General features: G+C 31.4%; 1 protein-coding gene across 1 annotated transcript; it reads left to right on the forward strand.

Moving 5' to 3' along the window:
* The first annotated feature begins 7011 nt into the window (after positions 1–7011).
* On the forward strand, positions 7012–10876 carry LOC107851096 (glutathione S-transferase T1). Its single transcript, XM_016696013.2, has 7 exons — positions 7012–7439; positions 7538–7611; positions 7818–7878; positions 9151–9204; positions 9451–9530; positions 9902–10107; positions 10502–10876. Exons 1-7 carry the CDS (start codon positions 7375–7377, stop codon positions 10667–10669), a joined length of 708 nt encoding a protein of 235 aa, XP_016551499.1. The 5' UTR covers positions 7012–7374; the 3' UTR covers positions 10670–10876.
* The last annotated feature ends 7125 nt before the right edge of the window (positions 10877–18001 follow it).

The following is an 18001-nucleotide window of genomic DNA, read 5'->3' on the forward strand; positions in this document are numbered from 1 at the left end:
ACTACAACAAACTAACCATTACACCATATTAAAGAACCACTTTACAGTAAGAACAATGAGAAGAAGTAGAACAAGTCTATTCAATTTGGGCTTAGCACATTCCCTTTCAAGTTTAACTTTTTTGAGTTTCTGCCTCAATGAAATCAACTTCTCTTCACTATCTTTCAATTTCTCACACAAAGTGTCCCTCTCTTGTTCAACGTCTTTGAGCTTTTGCTTCAATCGATCACACAAATTTTCACCACTTTTGCACTTTATCATTAAGCTCAATTCTACCTCATGATATTGATGCACAGAAATTGAAGGTTTTGGATTAATCCATCTAAAGTACTCATATCCACCATTTTCCAAAAATGCAAAAACCAAAGAATAATAAAAAATTATCAAAAAAATAAAATTAAAATCTGTCAAAATGACACAAACCTTTGGAACTTTACATCCAAAAAATCTACGACCAGGATTTGATGGAGTCCTTGAAGTTCTTAATGGACAAAATTCGGAACAATAACACAAATCGGGAACCTCAATGTTAACGGAATTTTTCGACATTCTCATGAAAAATGAAAGAAAAAATTGATTTAAGAGAAATTATGAGATAAATTTGATAGTGAAATGAGAGAAGTTAAGGGGAAAATCAGCTATGGAAGAGAGAATAAAGAAAGAAGAAGATGAAATTAGGTTAAAAATAGAGGAAAATTGAAGGGGATGACAAAAGTAACGTTAAATAACATTAAATTTTGCCACATAGACAGCTTTTTCACAAGTCACGCGCCACCCGCGACTAAACAACACACGCAGTGCCACGCAGGCCAAAAATGTCCAATTGGAACAAAATGTGGGGAGTTTAGGGGTCTGATAGGAACAAGCCTTAGTTTAGGTTTCTAAGTGAATTTTGGCAACAAGTTTGAGTGTCAATCGATAACTTTGGCCTTGATTAAACTTAGGCTTCATTTGGACATGATTTGGAATATTCGTGATTTGAAATTTATGTTTTGTTCGATATATAATTTAAATTTGTTAAGTTTGTATTTTGATCATAAATATGAAAGCTCCACAAGTTATAAAAAATATTAAAAATTTTTTAATTCTTATATAATATTCGGAAAAAGGGTCAAAAATGCACCAGAACTATTTAAAATAGATCAAAAATATCCCTCGTTAATTTTTTAGATCAAAATACTCATTCGTTAAATTTTTAGCTCAAAAATACCCCTCCCTCTAACAGAATTCCACCAAATATGCCACCAGTGCAAAACAGTCCACGTGGACATGCCACATCGTCCACGTGTAAAATTCCCTCCTTAATTTATCAGCCCAATTTGAAACCCGACCCGATCCAAAAAAAAAAATAATTGATCCAAAAATAAAATAAAAAAAGGGTAATGATGAAATTACACTGAAAAGTTTTTGTGGATCAAATAATTGGCTAAAGAAGGCGTCAAAGCGGCTTCAGAGATGGATTCTCCAGTCAGAAATTCAGGTACAACGATGATGAAACCAGTACTACAGGAGAAACTAATGCCGATTACTTAACGTTTTTCTGAGGGAAGTTATAATTTTGCAACATAAATCCCACAGTGAACCTTAGCCTAGGTCTAAACCGTTGGTGAAAAATTTGTCATGTCATTGTGTTTTAGTAGCTATTCACGAGCGATTACAAACTTGTGATCCAAACAAAAAGCTCCAACATTTGCTATTTCCTTAAAGTTGATAAGATTGCACACTTGATACTTCGATGAAAAGTTATTTCTTCTTCTTGGTCGGCTTATTCAGTCTGTTTGGGTTCAGCCGCTGGTTTGATGGTCTTCTTCACCTTTGATTGTGTTCTACTAGAGAGCTTGTGATCCTTGCCCTGTTCATAATCATCATCATTGCCACTGGCATCATTATAGTCGTCATCTTCATCATCACTTTTCTATAGTTTTCTTTTAACAGTCGTATTTATTCCTCTAGCTTTCTTTTTTTTATCACCATATTTTTTTCCCTTGGAGCTCCTGTTTTGTTTTGCTTTTACAGAAGACTTCTTTAGATCTTCATCACTATCATTTTCATCACTATCACTGTTGCTCTCCTTCGACCCTTTTTATTTTATTTTTGAATCGATTATTTTTTTGTTTTATATCGGATCGGGTTTCAAATTTGGCTGATGAAATTAAAGAGGAAATTTTACACATGGACGATGATGTGGCATGTCCACGTGGCCTTTTTTGCACGGGTGGCATGCTTGGTGGAATTTTATTAGAGGGAGGGGTATTTTTTAGCTAAATATTTAACGGAGGGGTATTTTTAAGCCAAAAAATTAACGAGGGATATTTTTGATCCATTTCAAATAGTTCAGGGGTATTTTTGATCCTTTTTCGTGTAATATTTACTTTGATTAAAAAAATGATATTTTTGACTTGACACATAATTTAAAAAATTAAAGAAGATTTTGAGAATTTTGTGGTCTTAAATTAAACATATGTCAAATATACCAAAATATTCTTTAATCTTGTGATTTTTTTTAAATGAAAATAAATCATTCTTTCTAAAATAGATGGAGTAACAAATCATAATTCATAAACAGGATATTGAAATAACCTATAAAACACTGCATTGACAGATCAAATATCAAAATTTTCTTTTTATAAAGAAATATTTTAGATTACAAACTTAGAAATACATATAATTTTATGACAATTACCTAGTTGTTATAAATATATTACCATATATAGTGATGTCTACTTTACCATAGATAATGAATGTTTATTTATGGAAAAGTTAGAAACCCCAATGTTAGTTTTTCCCTATAAATAAAGGATTTTCCTTCATTGTAATTAACCCATCAAGAAATCTCTCAAGAGAAATAAGAATTATTCTCTCTATTTCTATTGTTCTTACTTTATATTTTATAACACGTTATCAGCACGGGACTCTGTCAAACAAGGTGAGATTATAAATCTAAAGGTAATTTCAAGGTCAGTAAGTCCTTTTGTAATTTGTCTTTTGCTACTAATGATAAATTATTATTGGATTTGAGGAAAAATAATTGATTTGAAATCACTTATGCTTTAAATTTGTTCATGAAGAACAATATTGTTAAAAGACATGATGATGAATTTAAATTTTATCTCATTAAGAGGACAAAACATTGTGTTAAAAGTTTCAATCACCATAATGATAAGATGTTGGGTTCAAGTCACATCGAGTTATAGGCTAAGACGCCTTTTTATATGGATAAGATATTGAGTTTGAATCTCAATACACCATATTGATGATATTATGATGGCTAAGGCAAAATAATAGGTGTTTGTGAAAAGTAATGAGACATGTCCCATTAAATATGCTTCATTCTCTGAAGTGAATATGGTAGCAGTACATAATATGCCTGAAAGAAGACAAGTAATTGAATGTACGAATATAAGCGTGAAGAGACAATATAATAACAATAATCGAAAGTTGATACTATTTTCACACGCTTATTATGACTATAAGATATGTTAGAGAAAAATTCTCTATATTATATGCACACCTCGATTTGCTCTTGAATTAGCAATATTTTGAAAGAGGTTATAAGCTATCATAATTTGATGGGCTTAAGGCACGATTATATTTCATTCCTCGGAATGAGAATTTTGATTGTTATTATAAGTATAGATCCATTCCCTGGGGCGAGTGTGATAATATCTAGAAAATCTTATCAATGCAAATGTGCACTTGATTGTGGTGGTATCACAACTCACCTCCGAAAGAAGCAGAACAATTGAGAAGAGTTATTTAGAATCTACTTCTAAAGTAGTAAATCTAAAATTTATTCATGTAATAATAAATCTAAAATTCACTAAAGAAAAAAGTATTTGTCATGGTAAACTTGGAGTTTATTAGTATAAAAGTTCATAAATTGACTTGAACGATTGCGACATCCCATAGATGTGCATAGTGAGTATTACACATATATTGAAGAACTAAAAGATTCTTCAATTGTTTATGTTGTTTGTTCTCGTGATAAGTTGGTTGTACTAACTAATGTTGGTATTTGATCCCTCAAAATCTGAAAAGTATAAAAGGTGAATATGGCCTATTCACTAGTCATGTGATCTATTAAGATGCATCGGCATAAGATGATCACTTGTACGTTTATTGTCAACCTACATTTTGACATTCATAAAGTTGTTGCTCAATAAAATTGAGTTAGGAGAATAATTCTTCAGATTGTGTAATCAAGATAATTCATCTTGATAATGCCGGCTTGACATTGAATGCCTTCGATAAATAGCTGAATCATTGATAATGAGAACATAAGTTTCATGTGTTAGTTTGAAATATTATATACAAAAGTACTTGTATGCATCAAACTAATAAATTATGATTAAATCTCCCTCAAAGTTGGTTCTGAGTCAGGAACCACACGTTGTTCATATAATAATTTTGATGTGTAGTATAAGCACAAAATTGGATTCTCTAAAGTAAAGTGAGATGTATGTTAGTTTTCCTAATATGAGGGGGAGATAATAAACAACTCAGAAATGTGTTGTGAATTATTATCAATATGATCCTCATTCGAAAGATAATTCAAGTTAAATGCTAGGAGCATTTTTTAACCCCAAATTGACTTCATATTTAGTTGTGGATGCTCCTCTTATGTATCCCTAAAGAACAAAGTCTACACATATGTAAAACGTGGTAGATTAATCGGTTCCAACTGAAATAATCTATGAAAAAAAAGGATCAAATAATCATGATAAAGAGGCAATGTGCTCTTGAAGTGACTACGACATAACACTTCATGAAATCTTATGAGAGGTTCAGGTACCTAAAAATAATGAAGTAATGAGATCTCAAAATGTTATCTCACATTGTGAATAGATACAATACTGGCGCAATATTGTAAAAGATTACAAGGATCTGAATTGTACATTTATTTAAGCATGCTGTCATAGAAATATTTATCAAGTAACATAAAAGGATGCATCTTGGTAAGCATAAAACTTATTTGATTTGCAATCCAGACACTTGAAGATGTCACACACGAAATGTTTAATATTATCACTTAACAAGATTTATATGAAAAATTTTAAGCATTTAAAGTGTTTTGAAGCATATACAAGTTTCTAGGAAACTTATTTATAATCCTTATATTACATAAGTTTATAACTTGAAAATTATTGGAACTCCTGAAGAGTTTTCAAAAGTAATAGAATATTTGCTTAAATAAGAAACATGCAAAATTGAATAAGGATCCATTCCGACCTCAAAAAAAGAATTAGGAGCTCCTTGGTCCTAAAGTACTATACGCTAGTATAATTGGTGTACTAGTGTATCTTGCAAATAGTATAAGGTCTTACATGACTTTTCCGATCAATTTGTTAGCAAGGTATAGTTCTACTCCTACTAGGAGACATTGAAATGAGATCAAACGTATGGGTTTATTTTATTCTAAAGGTTGTAGTCCCGATCTTGTTAGTTATGTTGATGCTGGGTACTTATCTGACCCGTATAAAGCTCAATCTCAAATAAGTTATATGTTTATATGTGGGGGTACTGTCATATCTTAGAGATATACAAAACAGTCTATTGTAGCCACTTCATCGAACCATGCTGAGATAATAATTATTCATAAAATAAGTCAAGAGTGTGTGTGGTTGAGATCCACGATACATCTCATTCGCAAAAAATGTGGTTTGAAATGTGATAAAGTACCCATGATTTTATATAAGGATAATGTATCATGCATAACACATATTAAGGGAGGACTCGTGAAGATAGAACGAAGCACATTTTACCGACACTTTATTATACACACGAGTTACAAAAAATGGTGATATTAACGTGCAATAGATTCGTTCAAGTGAAAATGTGACTGGTTTATTCACCAAGTCTCCTTCAATTGCAACTTTCAAGAAGATGGTGCACAAGATCGGGATGCAAAGTTTCAAGAATGTTCTCTACGCGTTGTACTCTTTTTTCCTTATGAGATTTTGTCCCACTGGATTTTCCTTGTAAGGTTTTTAATGAGGCAGTCTGTATGCGTATTGTTAGAGATGTGTACTCTTTTTTCTTCACTAGATTTTTTTTCCACTGGATTTTCTCTAGTAAGGTTTTAACGAGGCCTATTATCTATCAATTAGATATTTAAGGGGGAGTGTTATAAATATATTACCATATATAGTGAATGTGTACTCTACCATATATAGTGAATATTTATTTATTAAAAAGTTAGAAACCCCAAGGTTAGTTTTTTCTTATAAATAAAGGGATTTTCCTTCATTGTAATTAATCCATCAAGAAATCCCTCAAGAGAAATAAGAATTATTCTCTCTTCTCTCTCTATTCTTGTTGTTCTTACTTTATATTTCATAACACTAGAACTATTCTTCAATACTTCATTCATTCACTTTTACTTGTAATTATTTTCTTAATTAAATTTTTATTTTTACTCGACATTTTTGACATATTAAGAAAATATAAAGAAATCTTTCATATTTTACCCTTATCATTTATTATTTATTTTTAAAATTAAAATATCAATTAATAGGAACAATATGGTTAGTAACTATATTAATAATTACTCCCTCCATTCAAAGATAAATGAATTGTTGAGCTATTTTTCAATGTTCAAAATAAATAAATTGTTCATTCTTCAAGAGAAATGTTGGAAAGTTCTTTCAATTTTACGCTTTCATTTAATGACGTTCTTGAGTACTTCACATTTTCTAGGAGGCTAGTTTAAAAATAATTAAAAGAGTAATACTGAAAAGTAACCTACAATTTATGTCCTAAAAGATTTTTCTTAAGAAATGTCATATCCCAATAATTTAATTATTTTGAGAAATATTTTCTTAATAAGCTGTCACGTCAAAAAGTGACATAGTAACCAATGGGGAAAACTAAAAAATTCATGGTTTCCCGATAGAACCCTATTTCGCCCAAGTTATTTCGAAACCGAAAAAAAGAAGTAATTTTTCACACAACTTACTCATAGTGTAGATCCCACTTGTATATCATATTTGGTCGAAAAGCATCGGACAGGCTGCAAGGCCATGTTGCTCAGTTGGAAGGCTAAGCCAAGATGAAAAGATCATTATTGACGCTAATGACCCTCATTTCCCATGACATGAATTATCTTTCACACTGAACATGATTTTTTTTTTTTACAAAATTTGAAATGATGCGTTTTTTTTTAAAAAAAATAATTTGACTCCTATTTAGCTGCCACCTGTCAGAAATGTCATTAAAATATTGCTTCCCCCAAACAGTCGGAATACCCGATGCCGAAAAAATAGCCTTTTAATACATGGCCTCCCACTTCCATTCCGTACTCCACACCTCACTGTATTGGATCCAATCAAATCAAATAATTAAATCTTCTCAAAACTCATTCATAGCCATATAGCCATGTCTCTCAAACTTTACGTAGATCGTCTTTCTCAACCTTCTCGTGCTCTTCTCATCTTCTGCAAGTATATTTCTGAATTTCATTCCTCGTCATCCTTCCTTATTTATTTTCTTAATTGTCATAATCTGATTTATCTGAATTTTTAAATATATTTTTTGTAAGGTTAAATGGAATTGAATTTGAGGAGGTTAATATTGAACTTTCTAAAGGCCAGCATCGCACTCCTGAATATCAAGGTTCCTATTAATTTCCCCTAAATTTTGTGTTTTATGTTTTTCTTTTTTTGTTTTTTGATGTTGCCTAGTAATCAAGAGTTCATGGATTCGAGCTGTGGAACAACCTCTTGCAGAAATGTAACGTTGTGTACTTTAGGCCTTATGATCCGGCCTTTTCAAGCCCTTTAATATGTTGTTTTTTGAATATATTTTTATTTCATGTGCAGAGGTTAATATCATGAAGCAAGTACCAGCTATAGTTCATGGCGATTTTAAGCTTTTTGAAAGGTAATTTTTCTTATATTAAATTACTTATCATATGCTGGGATGGACCAGTAGATCGTTTGACGGACTTAGTAATTTTGCTTCAAAATTTTGTATTTGCCTTAATAAACATATTTAATATGTATAAATTATTAATTTAGAATCCAATTTTGAACATATTAATTTCAAATTTTGGCTTCACTTCATCTAATGTGATACTAGCTTTAGCATATGGTATAACCCGAAGTTGTTTGTACGTGAAATTTGAATAATAATTCCTTATAAAGTTTGAGATCTTTAACTCATATTTGGTTTGAGATATTAGTTAATCTCCTAATTATTTTATTCCACCATTTGTACTTAAATGATCCCTTGTGGTAGGGCCCTTCTTCAGACCTGCACATAGCGTGAGCTTCGATGGGACTGTTTTTTTTTTTTTTTTGTACTTAAATGATGAGCTTATTTTAACATTAACTATTCTTTATCTTGAGCCGGGGGTCTATTACCCTCCCCAAACCCACTTGGTGGGAATTCACTGGGTTTTTTGTTGTTGTTGTTGTTGTTACTTAAATGATGAGCTTACTATCTCATATAAAAGGTGGGTAAAATAATTCTGTGGGATATCCCTACTTATCCCATCTTCATATCAAACGATCATGAAGAGTGTAAAACGTGGTTGTGGAGGTTCATGTATTGTTATTCTCACGATATCTTAGTAGCTCATTTGATTGACTGTATGGACTTTCATGTTGGTGAGAATTCAATTCCCTAACTCTAATTTAATAATAAAATAAAAAGTGTATTGTTATTGTCGAGTATTTGCGTCCTGCCCTACTTGGTGACTGGGTAAGATCAATATTGAAGAATTCACGTTTGTCAATTTTATGATTTAGACCTCTTTTTTTGTTTTAATAGAAAGTGGATTCCTATTTGCACTTTTAAGATATTTGGTGACTAATTCCTAAGTTGCTTGGACTCTCCAAAAATGTTGCACCCATATTGGCGTCTTAAAAAATGCGCTACATTTAAAGGATACAACACGCACCCGACGACATTTTTGAAGAGTACGAGCAACATAGACTGATTTAACACACTATGAGAGCTTGAAGCAGAATGTTGTTATCTATTTTTCTCTCTTTTGGTTGATGTTAAAATGATTTGTACTTGCATCAGATGTTTCTTAGAGTGATCCTTTTGATTGAAGAGTTGCTTAACAGTTATTCAAGTGATGTAATTTATTGCTTGTTTATTTAGTATTTAATAGCAAGGCTCACGATTTTTGCTTGTGCTTTTCAGTCATGCAATTCTTAGATATCTAGCTTCTGCATTTCCCGAAGTTGCTGATCATTGGTAAGTTTAGTTCTGCCCTCTTCTTAATTTTCAATTTTAGTTGAGCAGTAAATTTCTTTTAAGATTTTAATCTTATAATCCTCATTATTTTGTTGGGATTCTATTAGAAACAACTTCTCTACTTCATCCGAGGTAGTGATTTGGATTGCGTACACTTTGCCCTCCCCAGACTCCTTTTAGTGGGAATACACTAGATATGTTGTTGTAGTTGTTGTAATCCTCATTATTATGCTTTATATCCTGAAGGTATCCAAGTGACGTGAAGAAAAGAGCAAGCGTAGAATGTGTCTTGGATTGGCACCATGCTAACTTACGTCGCGGTTCAGGTGCTTTTTGCTTATGTTGAAGATGCTTTTATCTCTCTATTTGTTTGTTCGTAGCTGGTCCGTTTAGTATGATCTTTTGATTTTGTTATTGAGGACGAATTGAATCAGATTTTGAAGGTGAGAATTGTATGGGAAATTAAGCCTAATAAAAGCGCCACTTGCTTTTTCTCGTCTTATACTTTTCTTAGCTATATTTTCCATATTGTGATTGACATAAATGCCATGTTGAAAAACATGTAAATGCATCTTTGGTGGCTTCAGTGATGGCTAGTTTGCTTGTGATCTCATTAGCTCTGCGACAATGTATGCACTTCTTTTGTTGTTTCCCCTGAATTTGGCATTCTCAAGGAATGCTTCTGTTATGTTTTCAGCCGGATATGTGTTTAACAGTGTACTAGCACCTGCATTTGGACTACCTTTGAATCCACAAGCTGCTGCAGAAGGTAAAAAGCTCCTTTCAGCATCTCTTGCAACAATCGATACCTACTGGCTGCAGAAAGATGGGAGATTTTTGCTTGGAAATTCCCAACCTTCCCTTGCAGATCTTAGCTTAGTTTGTGAAATTATGCAGCTTGAGGTATAAAGACAAGTCTTGGTTTTGATGTTGCATCTTCCAACTTATTTGATAGTATATAATGGTCAGAATACAGTTGCGTAACCTTACTTGAGTCTGGCAAACCATCTTCTTTATTTCTCAAAAATATGTTGCATGTCGCTATGGAAGGGGGAGCCTTGGCGTAATTGGTAAAGTTCTTGCAAGTTGTTGCTATGTGACCAGGAGGTCATGAGTTCAACCCGCGGAAGCAGCCTCTTGCAGAAATGCAGGGTAAGATTGCGTACAGAAGACCCCTATGGTCTGGGCCTTCTCTGGACTCCGTGCATAGCAAGAGCTTTATTGCATGTCTCTATGCTGATCAGGATGCGTTCCTGAATATCACGTCCACTAAAGATCGGTTTCTTGTTGAATACAGTTTCTTAATGAGGAGGATCGTGGCAGTATATTTAGTCCGCACAAGAACGTTTTGAAGTGGATCGATGATGTGAAGAGTGCCACAACACCTTATTTTGATGAAATGCATGCAACCCTCTTCAAAGTTAAAGAGGTTACGAAGCAGCGGGCTGCCGGACCAAGCAGTTAGGCTACATGATCAAGCTGAAGATCTATCTGCATCTAAAGTCATGTGAAATCTATTACATTGTGTTAAGGGGCTTGCATTATAACATTTTGTGTGCTTTCAAGGTTAAGCATTTCGCAGTATGCTTTGTATTCTCAAAACTGGTGATAATGCTGAGTGACGTTAATCTTTTTGATCTTTTGAATTAAAGTTCTTATTTTGAGTATCAAATATTGAGAGGCATTCCACTTCTTCCTTTTGGTTTAACTCCAATCAACATATGGTGTTATACAACACGATATTTATGCATAATAACCATTCATATGAGTAATCCACCGCTGTCAATTGTCATGAAAGGTAAGTTGGGCTTAATAGAAATTAGCATAATATGTCAACAAATATTCAAACTTGGCCTAAATTGATAAGCACTCAAACTTTGAGAGTGTATATCTAGACATCTCAACTTGATTTTAACTTTTAACTTGTCCCTTGTGTGTCTCGTGGACACTCAATATTAACGCGTATTAATTTAAAGTTGGGGTGTCCAATTGACCTAATGAAAATGAGTTGAGATGTCTAAATGTACACTTCAAAAGTCTACTTTTATATTATGCCACAGAAATTTATGCGTAAAACATTAAAGGAAACAATGAAAAAGTATGGAGTCCTACAAATTTTCTTGATGCTTATTCTCGAAAAGAATTGATGCCAAAAGTCAAATAAAAAGCAAGGGGACGAATGGACAACGGGAATTTCGCATGACGAAAGCCTGCCTTAATATTTTATAAATTAAATTGGCAATGTTCAATCCAATTGGTTTATGGATTATTGTGAACCGCACTAAATAAAAAAATTGATTATTATTTCTCTTAAGAGGTGAATCACAGTAAAGGAAAAATTCTTTGTTTATAAGGAAAATTAACCTTAGGATTTCTAATTTTTTCATAAATAGAGAATTACTATCTATCTTTTTTCCTCTCTATCTAGTAAAGTAGACATTAAACTAAACATTCACTATATATGGTAATATATTTATAATACTCCCCTTGAATATTTAATTGATAGATACTTTGCCTTGTTAAAACTTTACTAGAAAAAACTCAGTAGAAAAAAAATTTAGTGAAGAAAAAAGAGTATACATTTATAACAATAAACATATAAGTTGCCTCATTAAAAACCTTACAAGTGGGACAAAACCTCGTAAGGAAAAAAGAATACAACGCGTATTAACTCGCCTAATGAAACATCCTTGAACCTTTTCATTCTGATCTTGTGCACTATTTTTTTGAAAGTTGCAGTTGGAGGAGATTTGGTGAATAAATCAGTCACATTGTCACTTGAACGAATCTGTTGCACGTTAATATCACCATTCTTTTGTAGCTCGTATGTATAGAAAAACTTTGGTGAAATATGCTTCGTTCTATCTCCTTAAGTCCTCCCTTAAGTTCTATTGTGCAAGTTGCATTATCCTCATAAAAAATTATGGGTACTTTGTCACATTTCAAATCACATTTTTCGCGAATGAGATGTATCATGGACCTCAACCACAAACACTCTCGGCTTCCTTCATGAATAACTATTATTTTATCCCTTTTTAACTCGAAGGGTTGGCAAACATTAATTTCGACTTTTTAAACTATTTTGAAACTTTAAAGAAAATTTTAAAACAATCTAAGAAATCACAGAGTCGCCACTTAATTTTTGAAAAAGAAATTAAGAAAACTTTTAAGAAAAATCCTAAGTCCTAAAACGGAAAAAAGACTTCGGCTTTTAAGAAAATCCCAGGTAACAGGTTCTTATTAACATTTTAGGAAGGTTTTTAAGGCACCTAAAATGTCCGCTAACTTGCGATTATCCGAACTATTTGAAAAATTATTTTGACTAATTTTGGAAAAAGAGAAGTTGGTTTTTTGAAAGGAAAGTGATTTATGAAAAAAAAAAAACCTTGTGTAAAATCAATTTTGACGACTTAGTAATGAATTTAACCAAGTCTAAAAAACAAATAACAATTAAGCATAGAAAGGGGGCACGGGAAAAATTACGAGATTTAGGCTTTTAGGCCCAAGTCCACTTGCACCTGTCCTAGAGTATTCATTTGGGTTTTTAGTCCATCTTCGCCTGTCCTAATCTAGATCTTTGGTTTTTTGATCCACAACCTGCTTTACTTGTATTAATTTACAACTTTGACTTCGAGGCCCAAATAAATAAATAAATAAAGAAAGAAAGAATAAGACAATAATAAAAATCGAGACTTTTCAAGTCTCTTAGCGACCTCATCAATAGGTTTTGACTCATTTTTCTTCTTCTTCCATCTTCTTGCACCCTGCACGCCATATAATCAACTTTGGACTTAAACTTCGGACTTGAATCAAAAAGGTGGGCCTCATTGGGCCATTACGAAATGCAAGAGGAGAGGAGTCCATTTGAACTCGAAATATTGTTAGCATGCAAAGAAAAGATACAGAAATTAATATGCGTTCAAGGCGCAAAAGTGACATAATTCAAAGCAAAAGAAAATATCAAAAATCATTTTTTGACTGACATGATAAACACACTTGCACACGTATAAAGAGAATGAGAGTCAACATATAAAATGTAAAGCAAAGACATCCACTTACATGTCTCATGATTTATGTTTATATTAAGAATGAATAAAAGTAAAATGATGAAGGCCATATTCAATGAATTAATGCGAGAACAAACAACATAAGCTTGCGAAAGTAAAAGGATGAGGCAATAAGAAAAATACCATGATTTCTAAAATTGAACAAACAGACATTAATCCATATAACAAAAGAAAATAAAGGTTAACTTTTCAAGAAAGGAAATCTTTAAATTTCAGTTAAGGCGACATTAACGAAGATTCATACATCTAAATTACAACCAACATTTTAGGGAAAAACGTGTAACGGCCTATGATTTATCTTTCTAAGACATATTTGATTCTCTTTTGATATTACGAATCAAAAAGAGATACGAATCAAGTCTTTACACATACAAAGAGCACATATAACAATCCAAATAGAGTAAGAAAATTAGAATAAAATTTTAGCATCTCTAAAAGTGAAATATCGTTCAACAATCATACTATTCATGACTCGAAAATATCTAAATAATTTTATTTAGCCACAAAAGCCTAAACTTTCTCATCATTTTGACAAGTCAACATGCGAAAAAAAAGGAATAAACATCTTGGATAACAAATAGCTAGCACTTCATCTCTCATGTGAGGATTTTGAAATCCATTAAAATAATTAGCAAGCAAATGATAAGTTCTTGACTTAACCAATTACTATTTTATTAAGGCAAAACAAACAATAGTAACTATTCTTTTTTGACATAAAGAAAACAACTTTACATGCTAAAAATAAATATATATGCCAACAATGAATTTAAACAAAGCATAAGAACGTCTTTTGAGCAAAGATTAAAACTCTATCCATAATAATCAAAGAATAAAGTCAAAAAGGAGAAACAATCAATATTATCTATTCTTTTCAACATAAAGAAAACAACTTTACATGTTAAAAACAAATATATCCGCTAACAATGAATTTAAATAAAGCATAAGTACACCTTTTTAAGCAAAGATTAAAACTTTATATATGATAATCAAAGAATAAAGTCAAAAAGTAGAAACAATCAATATTAACTATTCTTTTTAACATAAAGAAAACAACTTTACATGCTAAAAACAATGATTTAAACAAAGCATAAGTATATCTTTTAAGCAAAGATTGAAACTTTATCTATAATAATCAAAAAATAAAGACAAAAAGGCACTTGCAACTATTGCTAGCTCATTTTTATATCATGAACATGAAAATAATCATAATATCGATACCACAACGTTCTATGGACTTCAAGACTGTCTACAACAAACAATCCCAACAAACAAAATTATAACTACGAACTACGAAGAAGAAAAAGATGAAGAAAACGATAATAAAACTAAAAAAGGAAAGGGTGTGTTTACCTTTTTGGGGACAGCAAAACGGGACTACAAGCTTTCTTTGGAGTCTTGATCACCACCGAAAAACGTTCAACTCGAGAACTTCGATTAACCCACGAATTTTATGAAAAAGGAAAAAAAAATTACTAAAAGAAAAACTCTTCTTTGCACAAAACTTTTTTTTCCAACCTTGAGACTTGGTCTTTCTACTAAAATAGTGGTAATATTTATAGAAAATGATGGGGATTCAATTCCTTTCATCCACCAATGTGGGAGAGAGAATTTAAAGATTTTTTTAGAAATTTAAAATTGAAGATAAGGTGGGGTGGAGGATAAGGTGGGGGGAAATTGTACAATGTAGTATAATTTTTTAATTTTAAAATTGGAAAAAGGACAAGGTTGAGGAGGAAATTATACAATGTAGTACAATTTTTGAATTTGAAAATTTGAATTTGAAAAAAGGACAAGGTCGAGGAGGAATTGTACAATCTAGTACAAATTTGAAATTATTTTTTGTGGGAATCGGGTAGAAGTTATGAGAGTTTTTGGAAATTTTGGGGTTATTTAAAATATAACCCCAATTGAAATTTAAAATTTAGCCAAATTTATTTAATTTTGACTAAATTAAAAATCAATTGACGGATTGCATTGCTATTATGGCTAATTTGATTTCAATTATGGTCAAATTTAATAGATTGACTAAATTAAATTGAAATTCGATACAAATTAATACTTTTTTTTAATTCCGAAGTTCTTAATTTAATAAAACCAAACACATATTTATCCAAATAAATTATTTTTGGGAACAAAATATATTTGAATAAGATCTTACCCATTTGAATTAATTTTTCAAGATAAGGCTTGACTAAAATTTAATATTTCGTAAAATAGATATTTAAATAGAAAAATTATTTAATTTTTCATAATTGAATACGATAATATATAATCTCTACTTAAAAATAAAAAATTTTTCTAGATAAATGCTTTGAAACACTTTTATTCGGACAAAACAAAAATGTTGAAATTTTACTTAAAATCGAAGAAACTCAGAATTAAACTTAGTTGTGGAGGGCAAAAATTAGGTGTCAACAACTATTATCTACATGGTTCGATGAAGTGACTGCGATAGACTACTTTGTATATCTCCAAGATATGACAATACCCTCATATATGAACACATAATTTATTTGAGATCAAGCTTTATACAGGTCAAATAAGTACCCAGCATCAACATAACCAACAAGATCGGGACTACAATCTTTAGAATAAAATAAGTTCATATGTTTGATCTCACTTTGATGTCTCATAGTATGAGCAAAACTATACCTTGCTAATAAATTGATCGAAAGACTATATCGGATCTTGTAGTATTTACAAGATACATTAGTACACCAATTGCACTAAGATATATAACCAATCCAATTAGATATATTTTTCGTTTCAGCAAATAATCTATTGCTTTTGAAAACTCTCCAACAGTTTCAATAATTTTCAAGTTATAAATTTATTCAATATAAGGATTATAGATACGTTTCTCAGAAACTTTTATATGCTTCAAACATTTTGAATCCTTAAAAGTTTTCATATAAATTTTGTCAAGTGGTAATATTCAGTATTTCATGTGTGACATCTTCAAGTATATGGACTGCAAATTAAGTTAGTTTTATGCTTACCAAGATGCATCCTTTCATGTCACTTGATAGATATTTCTACGTCAGCATGATTAAATAAACATAGAATTTAGATCCTCGTAATCTTTTACAATATTGTATCAATACTGTATCAAAGATATTGTCAACGCTATACTATTTTGTATCGGGTCACAATGTAACATAACATTTTGAGATTTCATCACTTTATTATTTCAAGTACCTGAACCTTTCATAAAGTTTCATGAAGTGTTATGTCGCAAACTTTTCAAGAACATATTGCCTTCTTATTATGATTATTTACTCCGTTTTCTTTTTCGAAAATTATTGCATTTAAGACCGATTGATCTATCATGCTTCATACATGTAGTAGATTTTGTCCTTCAGAGACATTCAATTTAGAGCATTTACAGCTAAATATGAGATTAATATTGGGTCATCAAATGCTCCTAGCATCTGAACTTGAATTATCTTTTGAATGAGGATCTGATGATAATTCACAACATATTATTAGCTGTTTATTATACCTCCCTCATGTTAGAAAAACTAACATACTTTTTAATTCACTTTAGAGAATCCATCTTTGTGTATCATGGTATATCCATTTATCAAATACCACAAATTAAAATTACTAGATGGGATAATTGATTCCTGACCTTGAACCAATTGAGAGGGAAAAATTAATCATAATTTTTTTGTTCTAATGCAAACCAATGTTATTGTATGCAATATATCATACTTTAGACCAACACATGAGAATTTTTTCTCATAAGTAATGGTTCAATTATTTATCGAAGGCATTTAACACCAACTTAACTAGATTATCAAGATGAATTAGCCTGATTACACAATCTAAAAATTATGTTATTAACTCAATTTATATTGAGCAAGTAACCTTATGAATGTTAAACTGTAGGTTGACAATAAATTCACATATGATCATCTTATATCGATGTATCTTAATAGATCACATAACAGGTGAGTGGGTCCATATTCACCTTTTATACTTTTCAGATTTAAGGGATTCAATCCCAACATTAGTTGATCCAACCAACTTATTACGAGAACAAACAATATAAATAATTTTTGAAGAACCTTTTAATTCCTTAATACATGTCTAATACTCACTATACACATCTTCGGAATGTCACAATAGTTCATGTCAACCTATGAATTTTTATACTAGTAAACTCCAAGTTTACCATGACATATGCTCTTTGCTTTAGTAAATTTCAGTTTTACGTTACAATAATAAACATCATATTGACGACTTCTAAGCAAATTGTAGAATATTTCTTCTCAATTATTCTACCTCTTTCGGAAGTGAGTTGGATACCATCACAATCAAGTGCACGTTGTATCAATAAACTTTACTAAATATTATCACATTCACCCTAGGAAATGGATCTGTGCTTATAACAATCAAAATTCTTATTCCCAAGAATGGTATATAATCGTCTTGTAATCCTATCAGATTATGCTAGCTTGTAACCTTTTTCAAAATATTGCTAATTCAAGAGTAAATTGAGGTGTGAATATATGTAGAGAATTTTTCACTAATATATCTTATAATTATAATAAACGTGTGAAAATATTATCACTTTTGATGATTATTATTATTATATTGTCCCTCCCGCTTATATCTGTGTGACACGATCTAAACCAGGGCCTTGTCGTAATGGGCGTCTTAAGTCCACCCGAGACTGGAGACCATCCCTCGTCACCCAACCCAGCCTCTAGTTGCCTACTTTGAGT

Source organism: Capsicum annuum, chromosome 12 (assembly GCF_002878395.1).
Source record: "Capsicum annuum cultivar UCD-10X-F1 chromosome 12, UCD10Xv1.1, whole genome shotgun sequence".
Lineage (NCBI taxonomy): Eukaryota > Viridiplantae > Streptophyta > Magnoliopsida > Solanales > Solanaceae > Capsicum > Capsicum annuum.